The sequence below is a fragment of the Elgaria multicarinata genome, chromosome 9 (assembly GCF_023053635.1).
Source record: "Elgaria multicarinata webbii isolate HBS135686 ecotype San Diego chromosome 9, rElgMul1.1.pri, whole genome shotgun sequence".
In the NCBI taxonomy this organism is placed as follows: domain Eukaryota; kingdom Metazoa; phylum Chordata; class Lepidosauria; order Squamata; family Anguidae; genus Elgaria; species Elgaria multicarinata.
This window is the reverse complement of record NC_086179.1, coordinates 39,489,614-39,503,941: the sequence shown is the minus strand read 5'-3', so window position 1 is coordinate 39,503,941 and position 14,328 is coordinate 39,489,614. Positions and strand designations below refer to the sequence as shown.

Sequence of the window (14,328 nt, the reverse complement as noted above, 5' to 3'; positions counted from 1 at the left end):
GCAAATAAATCAACCATTTCTACTGTGGAAAACAAATGGTTTGAAAATAAAAAATGCTATAACTGAAACTTATTACAAATACATTGCAGGGAATATGGATAATATAAAATAATATAAAAGATAATAGTCCTTTTTGAAAAGAACAAGCTTGCTAAAGTACTATTTATATGGTGTTGTTAAAGTAGTTGAAATAGAAAAACAAACCCATACAATTTAATGTTCTATGTAACATTATCATTGCAAATTAAAACTAATTGTTTCAGTTCCATATAATTGATTCCATATAGATGTTTTAATTATTCTAATCTAAGATACTATTAAAATAAAATTTCACTTCTACTTTGACACAAACTGTCCATTCTGTCTATGATTAGCCTTTCCATTGAGCTCTGCCTCTCTTCGAAGAAGATTCATCTATTCATTATAAAGCTTCACTTATTGCATATTATTCATTATATTCTCTTTTAGAGAATCCTCAGGTGATGTTCTTTACTCAATTGATCATGGCAAATGCAGGGCATTTTTAATGTGTTTCAGGATATGAGGGAAAATCATAATTCATGTCTGAATACACTGTACAATACAATCTTTCACTAGATAAATGATGCAGGGGATGAGGATGAAATAGACAATTTAATAGATTTTCTTTCCATATTTTTAATTTTTCAGTCATCCTTGATTTTCAAATGATAAATAAGTGCTTAGAATTAGGAACCATAATTCATCCCAATGTTTTATATAAATGTCACATACAGTGTGTACAATGCAAAAGTGTGGGGGGGGGGAGAATCCAAAACCACTATGATAAACCAAAGGTATGTTATCTTCAAAAGTTAATAAATTTACTCCAAAATCATTTTTCCAAGCTTAGCAAGAAAAGCATTCTTCACTGAATATTCTACACACTCCAACATCCAATGCTTAAAACTTAGGCAATTTGAATTAATTATGCACAAAAAAACTCACAACTGAATAATTATTTGAGAGCAGAACTAATGCATTTATTTCACACTGTCATGACTCAAAATTGGATGAACTGTTTTTGTTCAGATTTTTGAAAACATTTGCCTCTGGCTTGATAGAGAGCATGAGAAGCTGCAAAGCTGCAGTGTAAAGCAAAAGTTCCTGAGAAAGTTATACACATTCTGAAAACAGACCCACAGAAATAGGCCTGACCTACAAAAACCTTTTGCCCCTGTTCGGACCATTGGATTCATGGATCTTCATTGTGGGGATGAAATCCAAAGCCATAGAAATGAAAGTGAGTTCTGCCACTAATGTTTAACAGGATATCTGTTAGATAAAACTTGCAAAGTTATTGCATTTCATTCATCTAACATCTTCCTCCCTTTCATCTCCCTATAATGTTGTTAAAATTGTTTTGAATTCCACCTATTCTATAATAATAAGTACAAGCAATCTATTAAAAGTTCCTTAAAAAACCAGTTATAAAGTTACTAATCCACCTGCTTTGGGTTGGTGCAGGATTAAGTTATCAGAGAGTAAATGAACAGCAAGCAGAGAAGAGCCTTGAGCAATGTATAATCATAAGAGAATAAGGCAGTCTTCCACAATCTGTTGCCCTCCACATGGGTTGGAATACAACTCCCATCGTTCTATTGGCCATGCTGGCTGGGAACGATGGCAGTCGGGGCCCATCCTATCTGAAGGGCACCAGGGATTTGATCTCCCATTCACACAATGGAACCTGGAGGAGCTTTGGAGGATGCATGAGAGGCTGCAAGGGGGAAGGGGAAATCTATTCCATCAATAGCTTCCTTACGCCAGTGGTGCAACACCATTGGATATGACCCCTAGTTGGAGAAGGGTGGAGTAAGGGATCAAGCCATGTTCCTTAGTGTAAGAATAAGGGTGTTACAAGTACAGAAGACTTGCAGTTTTCATCTGTGTTGGAAGGAGGCGTGATGTTACCAGTTGCAGGTGGAACACACAATGGCCTTTCAATGATCCAGCATAGTTGAAAAGGACTGTATGGCTGGATCACCTTAGAATACCTTGCTTCTATGAGCCTCATCAGATGGGTGGAAAAGAATGCTTCCTTACCACTGCTTTGCCTCCTGCTGCTGTCCCACAAAAGTGACAAACAGCTTCCTTTCTTCACACAGGGAAGAAAGAGGAAGCAAGCAATGACCACATGGCCCATTCAGTGGGCATTTTTATTGTGCTGCTTCTCCTGCATACAGCAGGAAATGGTGGCAAGTTTCTCTATAGCCCCCCAAAATCAGATTCTTTTCTGTCTTATTTTATGACAGAAAAAAGACCAGAAGGAGCAGGAGACATGCAGGAGGTAGATGACATCGTGAAAAGGACCCACAAGAAACAGTGAGTGGCTAGTAACAAGTGTGCGTTAAATGCTCAACTGATGACGATCAGTGTATCTGTCCAAACTCTTCAGTATTCCTTGTAGCACTTACTTCATGCTGCTTTAGGTTCCATTCAGATAACAGTGTATGCTAGATTCTTTAATTTAAGCATCTGTTTGAGTACATTGCATTTGGGCCTGATTTATGGCCCAAATTCAAAGTATTCAAACAGATGCTTAAATTAAAGAATCAAGCATAAAAGAATCAAGCATTAAAGAATTTATGTAGAAATTGAAACTGCCTATAAAGTGGAATATTGCAACTATTCAGCAACATAGGCCTTGAAAATAAGGCAAACTCTGTAGTCAAACTGTGAAGGGTTTTTTGAGGTTAGAAGACTGTTATTAATTGAATTGGTGTTCAGGCTGGATGCTACAGTTAAGACTTCCACTGTTTGTACTGATCATTAATGACCATGAACATTGTCAGGAACTCCCCTCAGGACACTGCCACTAGGGGGGCAGGCTGAGGTGGGGGCTGTCTAAACATCTTTGCCTCCGCAGTGCTGCGTCAGTTATATGATGCAGCCACCAATTCACTGCTACCATGGGGCAAAGAGACAAAGATGCGCAGCAGAAAAGTCGGGGACTTACCCCAACTTTTCCTTCCAGAGCAAGGTCAGCACGGCTCTTCTGCCATCTGTCCTTGTTCCAGTGCCACGCTGGGGGTGTTCCCGGGTGCGAGGTGACCTCCCATTGGTCACCAGAAGCCGGGCAAGAGGGAGTGGGCAGGCCCAGGGAACCAAATGGCTACTGGAAAGCCCACACTGCCTCCTGCATCAGGAATACCAGACACCACTCCACAGCAGAAAAGTGCAGGGGGGGGGGTAGAAGTGGAGGCAACCCAGCGCCATTAAGGCAGCCCTTTGGTCTCTTGTCAGACCTGATTTTTAAGTGAAATTGGAAATCAAAGGAAATGGAAAGAGGCTCTAGAGTTGTGCAGGGAGCCATAGCAACACTGCAGTTTCTATTTTTATAACTTGAAATATAGTAAGAACATTGTGGGGGGTGGGGAGGAACGTCAATTAACAAAATGGAAAATAGGCATGCATGTTTTTTCATTAATCTAATTCTTTTACAGGAGCTTGCCATGATAAAATTATCAGCAGTCAGTTACTTAAGTGACAGAGATGTTCACCATTTTCACTTTATTATTCTGCTGTCGCTGGCCAATTATTCATCATCACATATCAGCAAATGTTTTAAAGCTTGCTGTATGCCATAAGCATTCTGCCTACCAAAGGGGAGATTTGTTACATTTCAAAGAAGGAGCCCTCCTGCTTTGACCTCTTCCTCAATGAAGACTTCAGAGGAGGCATTTTGGTTCTCTTCTCAAGAAGCAGACAGATAGAAGGGGAAAAACCAGTTGCACTACACAATGTGCATGAGCTACTGTAAATATCGAAAGTACAAAGACCTGGTTCAGAGGCATGGGGAAGTTAGAAGGTTTGAAAGGACAGAGAAAAACCTTCTTACCTAGATTATACCTCTAGACAGAAAAAAATAATAAGTCACATTGGTTTACTGAAAGGGGGGGGGGGAGAGTTTCCATGAAAAGGTCCAAAGGCTCCCACCTTCATTCATAGTCTTCATTAATGTTCACCACTCTGCTGCTAAGATCATCTTCTTGGCTCGCCGCTCTGACCATGTAACTCCACTTCTGAAATCTCTTCATTGGCTTCCAATTCACTTCAGAATCCAATATAAACTTCTCCTGTTGACCTACAAGGTTTTTCACTGTCTAGCTCCTTCCTATCTCTCCTCTCTCATCTCACACTACTGCCCCGCTCGTGCTCTTCGCTCCTCTGATGCCATGTTTCTCGCCTGCCCAAGGGTCTCTACTTCCCTTGCTCGGCTTCGTCCATTTTCTTCTGCTGCCCCTTATGCCTGGAACGCTCTTCCAGAACATTTGAGAACTACAAGTTCAATCGCAGCTTTTAAAGCTCAGCTAAAAACTTTTCTTTTTCCAAAAGCTTTTAAAACTTCATTTTGTTCTGACTTTATACTGTTAGTTTTACCCTACCCAGTGCCTGTTTACCCTACCCAGTGCCTGTTTGCTTTCTCTTCCCCTCCTTATTGTTTTATTATGGTTTTATTAGAATGTAAGCCTATGCGGCAGGGTCTTGCTATTTACTGTTTTACTCTGTACAGCACCATGTACACTGATGGTGCTATATAAATAATAATAATAATAATAATAATAATAATAATAATAATAATAATGCATACAGTTATATACACTGTTCTCTGAAGTGTTCTATTTTGCAAGCATTGCAGTGATCAATAGACAGATCCACATTTTAGGACATAATTTTATGATTCCTGGGAGGGTATCCCAGAGCCATTGGATATTGTGGACCTCCATCTCCATAGAGAAGGAGGTCCTCAGGCAAAAGAGAAGGTCCACCATTAGAAGCCCCTTAGTGCAGGTGGTGGAAAGCTCAACCTATATCGCTCCTTCACCATCATGGCTCTGACAGCGGTAGGGGTTGAAAAGGGGAGTGTTGGAGAGAATCAGAGGTGGATTTGGATCTGCTGGTTTTGTGAACTGCCCAGAGAGCTCTGGCTATTGGGCGGTATAGAAATGAAATAAATAAATAAATAAATAAATAAATAAAGCCCTCCCATTCTCCTGACACACACCCATGAGCAGGGTTGGGGGAACTACATCACTCCTAGAACTGACATAGGGTTTCATCAGATAAACGTTTTATCGCACACTCGCTACTGCCCACTCAGTTTTTCACACATCCTTTAGATGACGATGTTCACCTCCTGCATGCCTCCTGCTCCTTCTTGCCTTTTTTCCCATCACAAAATGGACCCCTTTTAATCTGACTTTTTTTTTGAGGGGGGGGAATGGAATGTGCCGTCATTTCCTACTGTGTGCAAGAAAAGCGGTGCGATAAAAACAGCCACTGAATGGGCCACGTGGTCTTTGTTTACTCCCTCTTTCTTCTCTGGGAAGAAAAGGGAAGTATTGTGGGACAGGAGTGGGGTGGAGAAGCGACAGTAGGGAACCAGATTTTTCCCCCATCTGATGACACTCGTAGTTGCTCACGTTGGAAGCAATGGGAAGGAAAATAGTAACATTTGGCTGCAACTAACAAAAGGTAAAGAAAAAAGCCCACTACCACCACCTTCTGCCCTGACTGCAATTTGCAGGTGGGGGGTGGTTGTGAATCTGTATCAGGATTGCAGTCAGGAGCAAAGGATTAAATCCCCTTTAGCTTCCATGCTAATTGGGAGGGGTGTGCATGCCTGCAATTTAATGTTTCAAAAATCTTGCATGCGAGGGCTAACCACATGATTGATGTGGGCTAACCACATGATCTAGTTAGGCCCTTAATTTCACTTTCTGCTGTGTTGGAGCATCGGGGACAGAAAGGGCAAATCTTGTCAAAGGGCAAAGTTAGAACTGTGCCTCCGCTGTGGGATTAAAAGACATTTAAGCAAGAAATGTTTCATTGCAGCCAGCACGACACTTTCTGTCATATAGATCCACCATGACTATGCAGGTTCAATATCCTCTGAAACTCTCCAGTTGGATTTCTGTACAAGGAGACTTTGTTTCATATGCCACTTTTTGGCAAACTGGCATATAATAAGAATTAAATTGCAATAAAGCAATGATAAAACATTAAAAAGAAAACAGCTGCACAGCAGACCCCCAAACAAGCCAGGCAAAAACCACTAGCAGAGTCGGGGTGCAGAATTAGCCTAAATAAGTCATTCAAAACTAACCTCTGAAAAAACAAGGAGGGCTAAACAGGCCTCCTGGGGGAGGTTCCATAATCTCGGTGCCACAACTGCCCCATCCCATATTTCCACCAACTATACTTCAGATGGGCTAGAACGTGAAGCAGATCGCAAAAGCAATGCTGACTCAAGATATTTTAATGTCTGAAGCAAAGCACAAATGGTGCTCTCCAACCGCCCCCATTTCACTGCCTCAGCCATTTCTTTTTCTTTCTAAGGCTTCAGTAATACTTTATGAGTAATGCGTTGAGCCAAAATATAACATGCTCCTCAACATTGAGAAAAGCCCCATTGGATGGCAATGTACAGATGCAATGACGGTAGAAAAGTAAGATTTCTTCACCACCACCATCATTGCCACAGAGCAGATTCTAAAGTGGGCTCTAGCTTGTGTTCAGTGAAGTCTGTGTTTGTCACAAGTCTTCCTTTATTATCCCTCTAGCCATTGCTAGATAGATCCCATCCCTGCAGAGGCTTGGTGCTCCAGAAAATCTAATTTTACCACTCCATGGGATCACAACCCTTAAGAAAACAAGGGACCAGTCAGGATCTAACAATCCAGAGAGGATGTTTAGGAGCAACTGTGTTAGCCATCTAGGTCATTTCCCCATTCCAGACGTTGGCTGGGGCTTCGACAGGATCACTAATTCTGGCTCCTGGAAATTCCCTGAGAGCTGTCAGGAATGGACCATCCTGAAGAGGCCCTCCCTGGACCCAGAGGTATGTGAGAACTATCACCCCATCGCTAATATCCCCTTTTTTGGGCAAGGTGCTTGAGCGGGTGGTGGCTGGGCAACTTCAGATGTTCTTGGAAGAAACAGATTATCTGGACCCATTTCAGTCTGGTTTCAGGCCAGGGCACGGCACTGAAACAGCCTTGGTGGACGACCTACGCCGGGTGAAAGACAGGGGGGGGGGTGCTACCCTGTTGATCTTCCTGGATCCCTCGGCGGCTTTTGATACTATTGATCATGGTATCTTACTGGACCGGCTCTGCGAGATGGGAGTAGGAGACACTGTGTTACAGTGGTTCTTCTCCTACTTGTGGGACCGACTTCAGAGAGTGATATTGAGGGATTCCTGTTCCACCCCATGGCAATTAAGCTGTGGGTCCCACAGGGTTCTATTCTATCCCCCATGCTATTCAACATCTATATGAAACCGTTGGGTGAGGTCATTAGGGTTTTGGGGGTTGGGGGCCATCAGTATGCTGATGATACTCAGCTCTACTTCTCCTTGTCATCAGAGTCAGCTGGGGCTGTGAAGGTGCTGGACCAGTGTCTGGAGGCTGTAATGGGCTGGATGAGGGCCAATAAACTGAAGCTGAATCCTGATAAGACAGAAGCTCTGTCGATTGGTGGTTCCCGAGTCCGGGAATTGGGTAAGCGACCTGTTCTGGATGAGGTGGCGCTTCCTCTGAAGGAGCAGGTGCATAGCTTGGGAGTACTCCTAGATCCATCTTTGTCACTGGAGGCCCAGGTGGACTCCATGGCACAGAGTACTTGGGGTCAGCTTCGGCTGATCTGCCAGCTACGGCCTTTCCTGGACAGGGACAACCTAGACACAGTAGTGTATGCACTGGTAACTTCCCAATTAGACTACTGCAATGCACTCTACATGGGGCTGCCCTTGAAGACGACTCGGAAGTTGCAGCTAGTGCAAAATGCAGCAGCTAGACGGCTGGTGGGTACATCTTACAGAGACCACATAACACCAGTCTTGAAGGAATTGCATTGGCTGCCTATACGCTTCCCGTCAGAATTCAAGGTGTTGGTAATGACATTTAAAGCCCTAAACGGCTTGGGACCTCGATACTTGAGAGAGCACCTCTCCTTATATATGCCTGCCTGAGACTTGAGATCTGTTGGAGGAGCCCTTCTCCGCATCCCACCAGCACATCACATTCACTATGATTTATTTATTTATTGCATTTCTATACTGCCCAATAGCCGAAGCTCTCTGGGCAGTTTACAAATGGGACAAGGGAGAGGGCTTTCTCTGTTGTGGCACCCCAACTGTGGAATACCCTCCCCTTGGAAGCCCAACTGGCGCCAACGCTGATTTTTTTCCGGAGCCAAGTGAAAACATGGCCTTTTAACAAAGCTTTTAATGGCTGAATTCACTAGGCACATTGTTTTAACTGTTTTAATAATTTTACTGCTTTTAAGTTAAATATTGTTTTAACTTGGTTTATGGTTTAATTTGTTTTTAGCTGTGTATATTTACTGTTTTTATACCGTATGCTTTTATCTGTACACCGCCCTGAGATCTTATTGATATAGGGCGGGATATAAATGTTTTAAATAAATAAATTAGATCCCATCCAAGCTGGAGTTTGTCATCCCAGCAGACCTAAACACTATGAGGTAGTGGTCTATCCAGAGCAAAGTTTGGAGTTATTCCAGATTCTACCAGCCACAGATTGCCATCCTCCTATGCAACAGAAAAAAACAAAAACAAATTGAGAGTATGTCCTGCAACGTGAATCGTATGTAGTGGATTGGAGGGGGGGAGTCTAGCAAAGAAGATGATGGTGGTGGTGAGACTCTAGCATTCTTGGGGTGTAACATTCAGAGAACCTATTTATAGGACAATGCATGCATAGCTGCTATTCATCTGTTTGGGGGATCCTGACGTTTTCTCTTGTGACAGCATTTCTGTTGCGGCATTTCTGTTCTGCACATTTTCCATAAACTGAAATAGCAATATTTTTTAAAAAAAATGGGAAGCAGCTAATATGGTGGCCGTACAGATGTCCATTGGACTGTGCCTGTGGCATAAACAGTGATTAACCACACACAAAAATACACACTCAGGCCTGCACTATTTTATAGTGCACTTTTCATGTCCTTGAAAATGATAAAAACTAAAACTAAAGTTCTTGAGAGGGTGAGTGCTCCCCAAATGTACTGCCAGAGCACAAGAACATTCAAATGGCCTTTTTGAAAAGGAAAAAAGGGGGGACCTGGCAAATTCCAACAAATTATGACAGCATTGCTTTGGAATTCTGTAAAGTTTTTGCTGTTTTTCAAAAAAAGTGAAACCTTTTGGAGGTTTCAGTCTCCCCCAGTGCAGTCCTGCAGTGCATATCTCCCCTGATCCTTAATAAGTGCCAAACACTTACCCTCTGCAGCAAGGCTAACCAGCCCTGCAGGGAAGTTACCACCCCATTCATTAAATAGATAAGGAATATCACACTACTGGCTGTGAACTGAAGGTAAAACTTACGGAACACTAAAAATAAAATCCAGAGTTTGTGTTTACGTTGGAAAGTGACTGTGCTCTGATCACTGTGTGAACAGAGAGCTTCCAGCCCCAATTCAGTTCTAGTTGCGCACAATAAATGCACTCATCTCTACATCCACATCAAAATATTTATCCAGCCAGTTCAGAGAGATTCAGATGTGGTAGGAAGACAGAGAGCATGAATTTTCATCAATATGAAAAACAACATTAAAACAAGATGAAAATTACTATCATTCACACTATCATTATCACTTAGTATTTTTAAGATATATAGCAGAACCATTGTATGTGGTTCTTTACAGAGCAACATGAGCAAAATTGAGTGGTCCCTGCTCCATGGAGTAAGAGCTTAACCTTTCCAATCCTTTGTCCAGACAGAGACCAAGACATGTATGGTTATCCAACTCCTCCCCTGCAAAAATGAACAAATGTAAATGGTGTATAACAAATAAAGCAATAAACCATGAGAGCTGATTTTAAGAGATACAAAGGGACCATATTCTATCTACCTTTTGCACCTAATTGCAAAGTCTGTGTAGTTTCAATGCATTTACTGAAATATAAACTCATGTGTGGCTCCTAAGGCTAAATGAACATTATTAAAAGCAATCACTATAGAACTCATTAGTATCCAAACAACGGTAATAACAAAGACATAATAGATATAGCCCTACATTCCGAAGGAACCCTAAATATGACAAACTCATAGGAGCAGCCTGGGGCTCATGAGCAACTACGTGATAATAAAAAAGACTGCATTTACAGCCTAACATTTGTGAGCAGCTGTAGCTGATATGATGCATCCCAAAAATGGTACTTCTTTTCAATTATTCATCTCCAATTACCAACCACTGGCCCAATCAGAAGAGCCACAAGCCTAGTTCTATGCACCCACGGACAGCATTTCTGCTCCCCAGCCCCCATTCAGGAGAGCTTTGCGATATCACTGGAGGCTGCTTCTCAAAAGAAAAAGACCCTGCTGGGTGCATCGAAACCTTTGGACAAGCCTGAACTTGGTGGGAGGGCAAGCGGTTGGATTTTGGCCTTTGCTATTTATTTATTTTTTGGTATGTCATAAATTTAACAGCTATAGGGCTCCCATCCTGTGCTGCAGACCTTCAGTCTACGAATAATCATAAAGCCAGCTCATAAGTGTAGCCCCCTTAGGTCTTTGCCTCCCCCACAGCCTTGAAGAAGACAAGTTTGGCAACACGCCTCCAACAGTAACAAAACTGGGCAGGAAAAGCAACTTCCGAGAACAAGGGCCCCTCACAGCGATGTCTTGCCGGTAGCTCTTTCATTTATAACTGCAAGACCTCCTGCTTATAGACTCTGCTCTCAGCTGTGATAGCTTATCTGCATTGGAGACCTGCAACTTCACACCTAACTCACCAATAATGCTGACTGCAATCTCTAGATCTCCTACTGTCCCCTTGGGCCAGAACTAAAATGTACACCACATGTGTGGTTACCCCACATCTCTTCCTTTCTCCTCCATAACATAGAGGCATAAAAAAGTCTGATGTGACGTTATTGCATTAGGAGTTTCATTGCCCCTGCTGCACTTCATTGGCTGCTGCTTTTGGGGACAGGGAAACTTGCAAAATAATGTTGTCACAACACCCATTTTTGGATTATTAGATTTTACTGGGGGAGAGAGAAGATCTGGGACCACCACTTTCATTGGGAGCCACACACACATGGACCATGATGTTTCATTCTGGCTATAGATATTTTTTCCCAGGATTTTAAGGGAAAGACTCCAAGATAGACAAGCAGAATCATACACTGGCACAACACTTCAAATATCTCATAATATTAGGGTCCCCAAAATCCAGTCTGAAAAGTGTGACCATAATCCTGTGTTTCCATTTCATAAAATAGTACCCTGCATGCAGAGCCTTTCCATGCACAAGTAACAATAACCTCTCATAGAACAAAACAGAAGGCTCTGCATATAAAAGGTTCTGGATCCTTGCCAGGAAGTATAAATATATTACAGTTCACTATTTACAGCTTGCCATTTAACACCTGGTGCCATGAGACAACTACTTATGTTGCTACTACACAACAATATAAAGATCCCAGTGAGTCTGTAGGCAGGTAAACACAGGCTTTCATTCCTAGCTTAACCTTTTAAGGTCAAATTGCTAAACACTGAAATGAGTGGGAATCTGGTACATTTTAAACATTCCTGGACTGTTGGGGGGCACGGCTTTTCTGTGTGCTCATCTCACGGAGCTGCTGTAACATTTAAAAGGTCACAATCACCTGGGTGGGGCCAAATTGCATGGGTCCTTAACACAAAAGCATCTCCTGCAATCCTGGTTATATTAAAAAAATCCAACTGAGCTGCTTCCTGGAGGCTACACCTGCTGTGGGACGACTATAGCAAAGCCCTTGGCTCTCAGAAGCTGTGTCCGCAGCCAAGCCAGCTCAAACTGACAGGACAAGGCACCCAAAAGATGATGCAGCCAATGGCTGGGGCCATTTCGGAAGCAGAAAACAGCAATGCATAGGCTTGAGCCACAAATCTATCACCTATCCAAGCATGGGTATGTTTGCTTGTCACTTCAGGGTCAGACAAAGTCCCAGTCATCTTGTGGCTTTTTGTAGAATAACATCCCCATTCCGACCTGGCACTTATAGTTCATCATGAATCTTTACCACTTGCCTTGTCACACTTGCCAAAGAACATTTCTACCTTACCAGTCTTGTCCCTCGTCTCTTCTGCTACTGGCCTCATGTTTGCTTTTCCTTTTGCCTTGCCATGCCTGGATCTCCCTCTTCCCTGCCCTGGTACAAGATATATCCTTCCCAGAAATCTATCAGCCTTTGACGCATTGGAAACATTTCCCCACTCACCCTATTTTCCCCAAACTCTGGGTGTTCTTAGAAGCATGGTATTCACAGCTCTGTCAGTTAAAAACCCATCTCTCTTAATATAAACACCTATAGCTTGCTCTTTACTAATATTAATGGTTTATACATTTAGACATCAGCTCTCTTGCAAAAAGCCCTGGCAGTAACCCATAAATAACAAAATGGCTGTCATCCTTAGAAATGTGTACAACACTGTTCATACGATGTTGTTCCCTGCTTCTCTTTCTGTTGGCTTCCATATCACCAAATACATTAGACTTATCCAAGTGTCTCTTGTTCTGAATTAACGTCCAATCTGCTCTTGTGTTGGCTCAAAAGAACAACACACAAACAAAAAACAGGCGACTATGGAAGAAATCAGATCCAGCTGCATATTTTCTTCCTAATGCCTCCTATAGGACACATACTCTTAATGGTAGTTAGAACATGCTAGCAATCCACATCTCATTATGCTTATTTCCCTTACCTATTTAACATGTTGGACTGGTAGATCCTCTTGTCTTGGGTGTTGTAGCAACTACTCTTAGGCTCAGGAATAAAGTTGTGCTCAGACAGCATGTCAGAGGCGGCCGTGGTTATTATGGCTATTCCGTCTTTCACCCTGTCACGAAGACCATAGTCCCATTCATCATATGACACAGAGATAAGTCCAGTGGGGAATTCAGAGGGCACTGTGTCTGTATCTCCAGCCACCAAACTGGGCACAATCCACGTATAATCATACCCAGTCAGACCCACAGAGTTAGCCACCTCAAAGATATAGGTGGCCTCTTCCTTAGTACAGTAAAGGAGGATGACAGGACTCTGGAGTTTCTTGAGCTGATTCTGGATCTTTGAGTCTCCATCATCCAGAGACATGTCCAGCAAGAGAACCTCTTCTAGCTCCCAGCCCACAAAGCTGTTCTCAATAGTGCTGCGGACCTTGTTGACAAAATCCTGATAGCCAGGAAAGTAGGTAGTGACAATGGAGAAGATGTACCAGTCATATTCTTCCATGATGTTGAGCATGACAGAAGCTTGTTGTTCTATTGATGGGCCGAATTGGAAAAACATGGATGATTCATCCTATAAGAGGAGAAAAGAGGAAGAAGCAGAGGTCAAAGGAAGGGAATGTTAAAATATTTGGACAGCTCCACTGAAATAGGGAGTGGAGAAAACTAGGTACATGGCTGTGTGATTACCTATAATTATACATGCAGAATACAGAAAAATACCACGTGAGAAGGGCTTAAGATGCTTACAGACGGCCCAGAAAGTGAACAGTTGACCACTAGCACCTCTCTTCCATCAGATTAACCTACACAATATAGATTTCAGTCTGCCAAAAGTCATCAGCAGGTGCACAGCCAAAAGGTACTGTCGAAAATGTATTAACAGTTGGAATAAAGTTAAGCCACATGCTTCTGGTGAGACAAACAACAATGGCAAAAATAACATCCTTTAGCCAATCTGATGTGGAAGAAATTACTTCCTGGATGCCTTGGGAGTCTCAAATAGGCCAAAGGGTAAGATCAGTGGGTTAAATAGAAACAAAAATAAAATATAGTGGTCAGTGTAACTCTGAGCAAGAGCAATGTGCATCTATTGAGCCATCCCAGTTTGTTTGTTTGTTTGTTTGTTAGGGGCAACGGTTTGTTAGGTGCAACTAATGATCCCTGATGTTGAGGAGAACAGGAAAACTAATGAAAACACCCAAAAGCATATTTGGGTAAATATATCCCTTCCCAAATTTAATGGGCCAAACTAAAGTATGAGACCATACTCCTTTTTCACTAACGATGACTGCAGTGCACTGCATAAACATTTGTTTGTTAGAAGATATTCTAGCATTAAGAGAAATATGGGCCAAATGTGTGAGTATGGTAAAGATACTAGGAATTTTTCGGTCATTCCATAACTCCAGAATCTAGGGAAATTTGATATATATATATATATAAATTGAAAACACATATTCAGTCATGCTCCTTCAGCGTCAATGAAGACATCCAAAATGACTGACTTGTCAAGTCTCTTACACGTTTTCTTTCAGTCCCAAGTAATGGATGCTGTGCCTATAA

At 42.2% G+C, this 14,328-nt stretch overlaps 1 protein-coding gene across 1 annotated transcript in view; it reads right to left on the bottom strand.

Annotated features, from left to right (window-relative positions):
* Window positions 1–14,328, bottom strand: part of GRIN2B (glutamate ionotropic receptor NMDA type subunit 2B) — a 251,713-nt gene that overhangs the window by 157,622 nt on the left and 79,763 nt on the right. Inside the window, exon 2 of the mRNA XM_063134659.1 lies at window positions 12,738–13,336. Coding sequence (XP_062990729.1) covers window positions 12,738–13,336 — 599 coding nt within the window. The remainder of the gene's footprint in view (window positions 1–12,737; window positions 13,337–14,328) is intronic.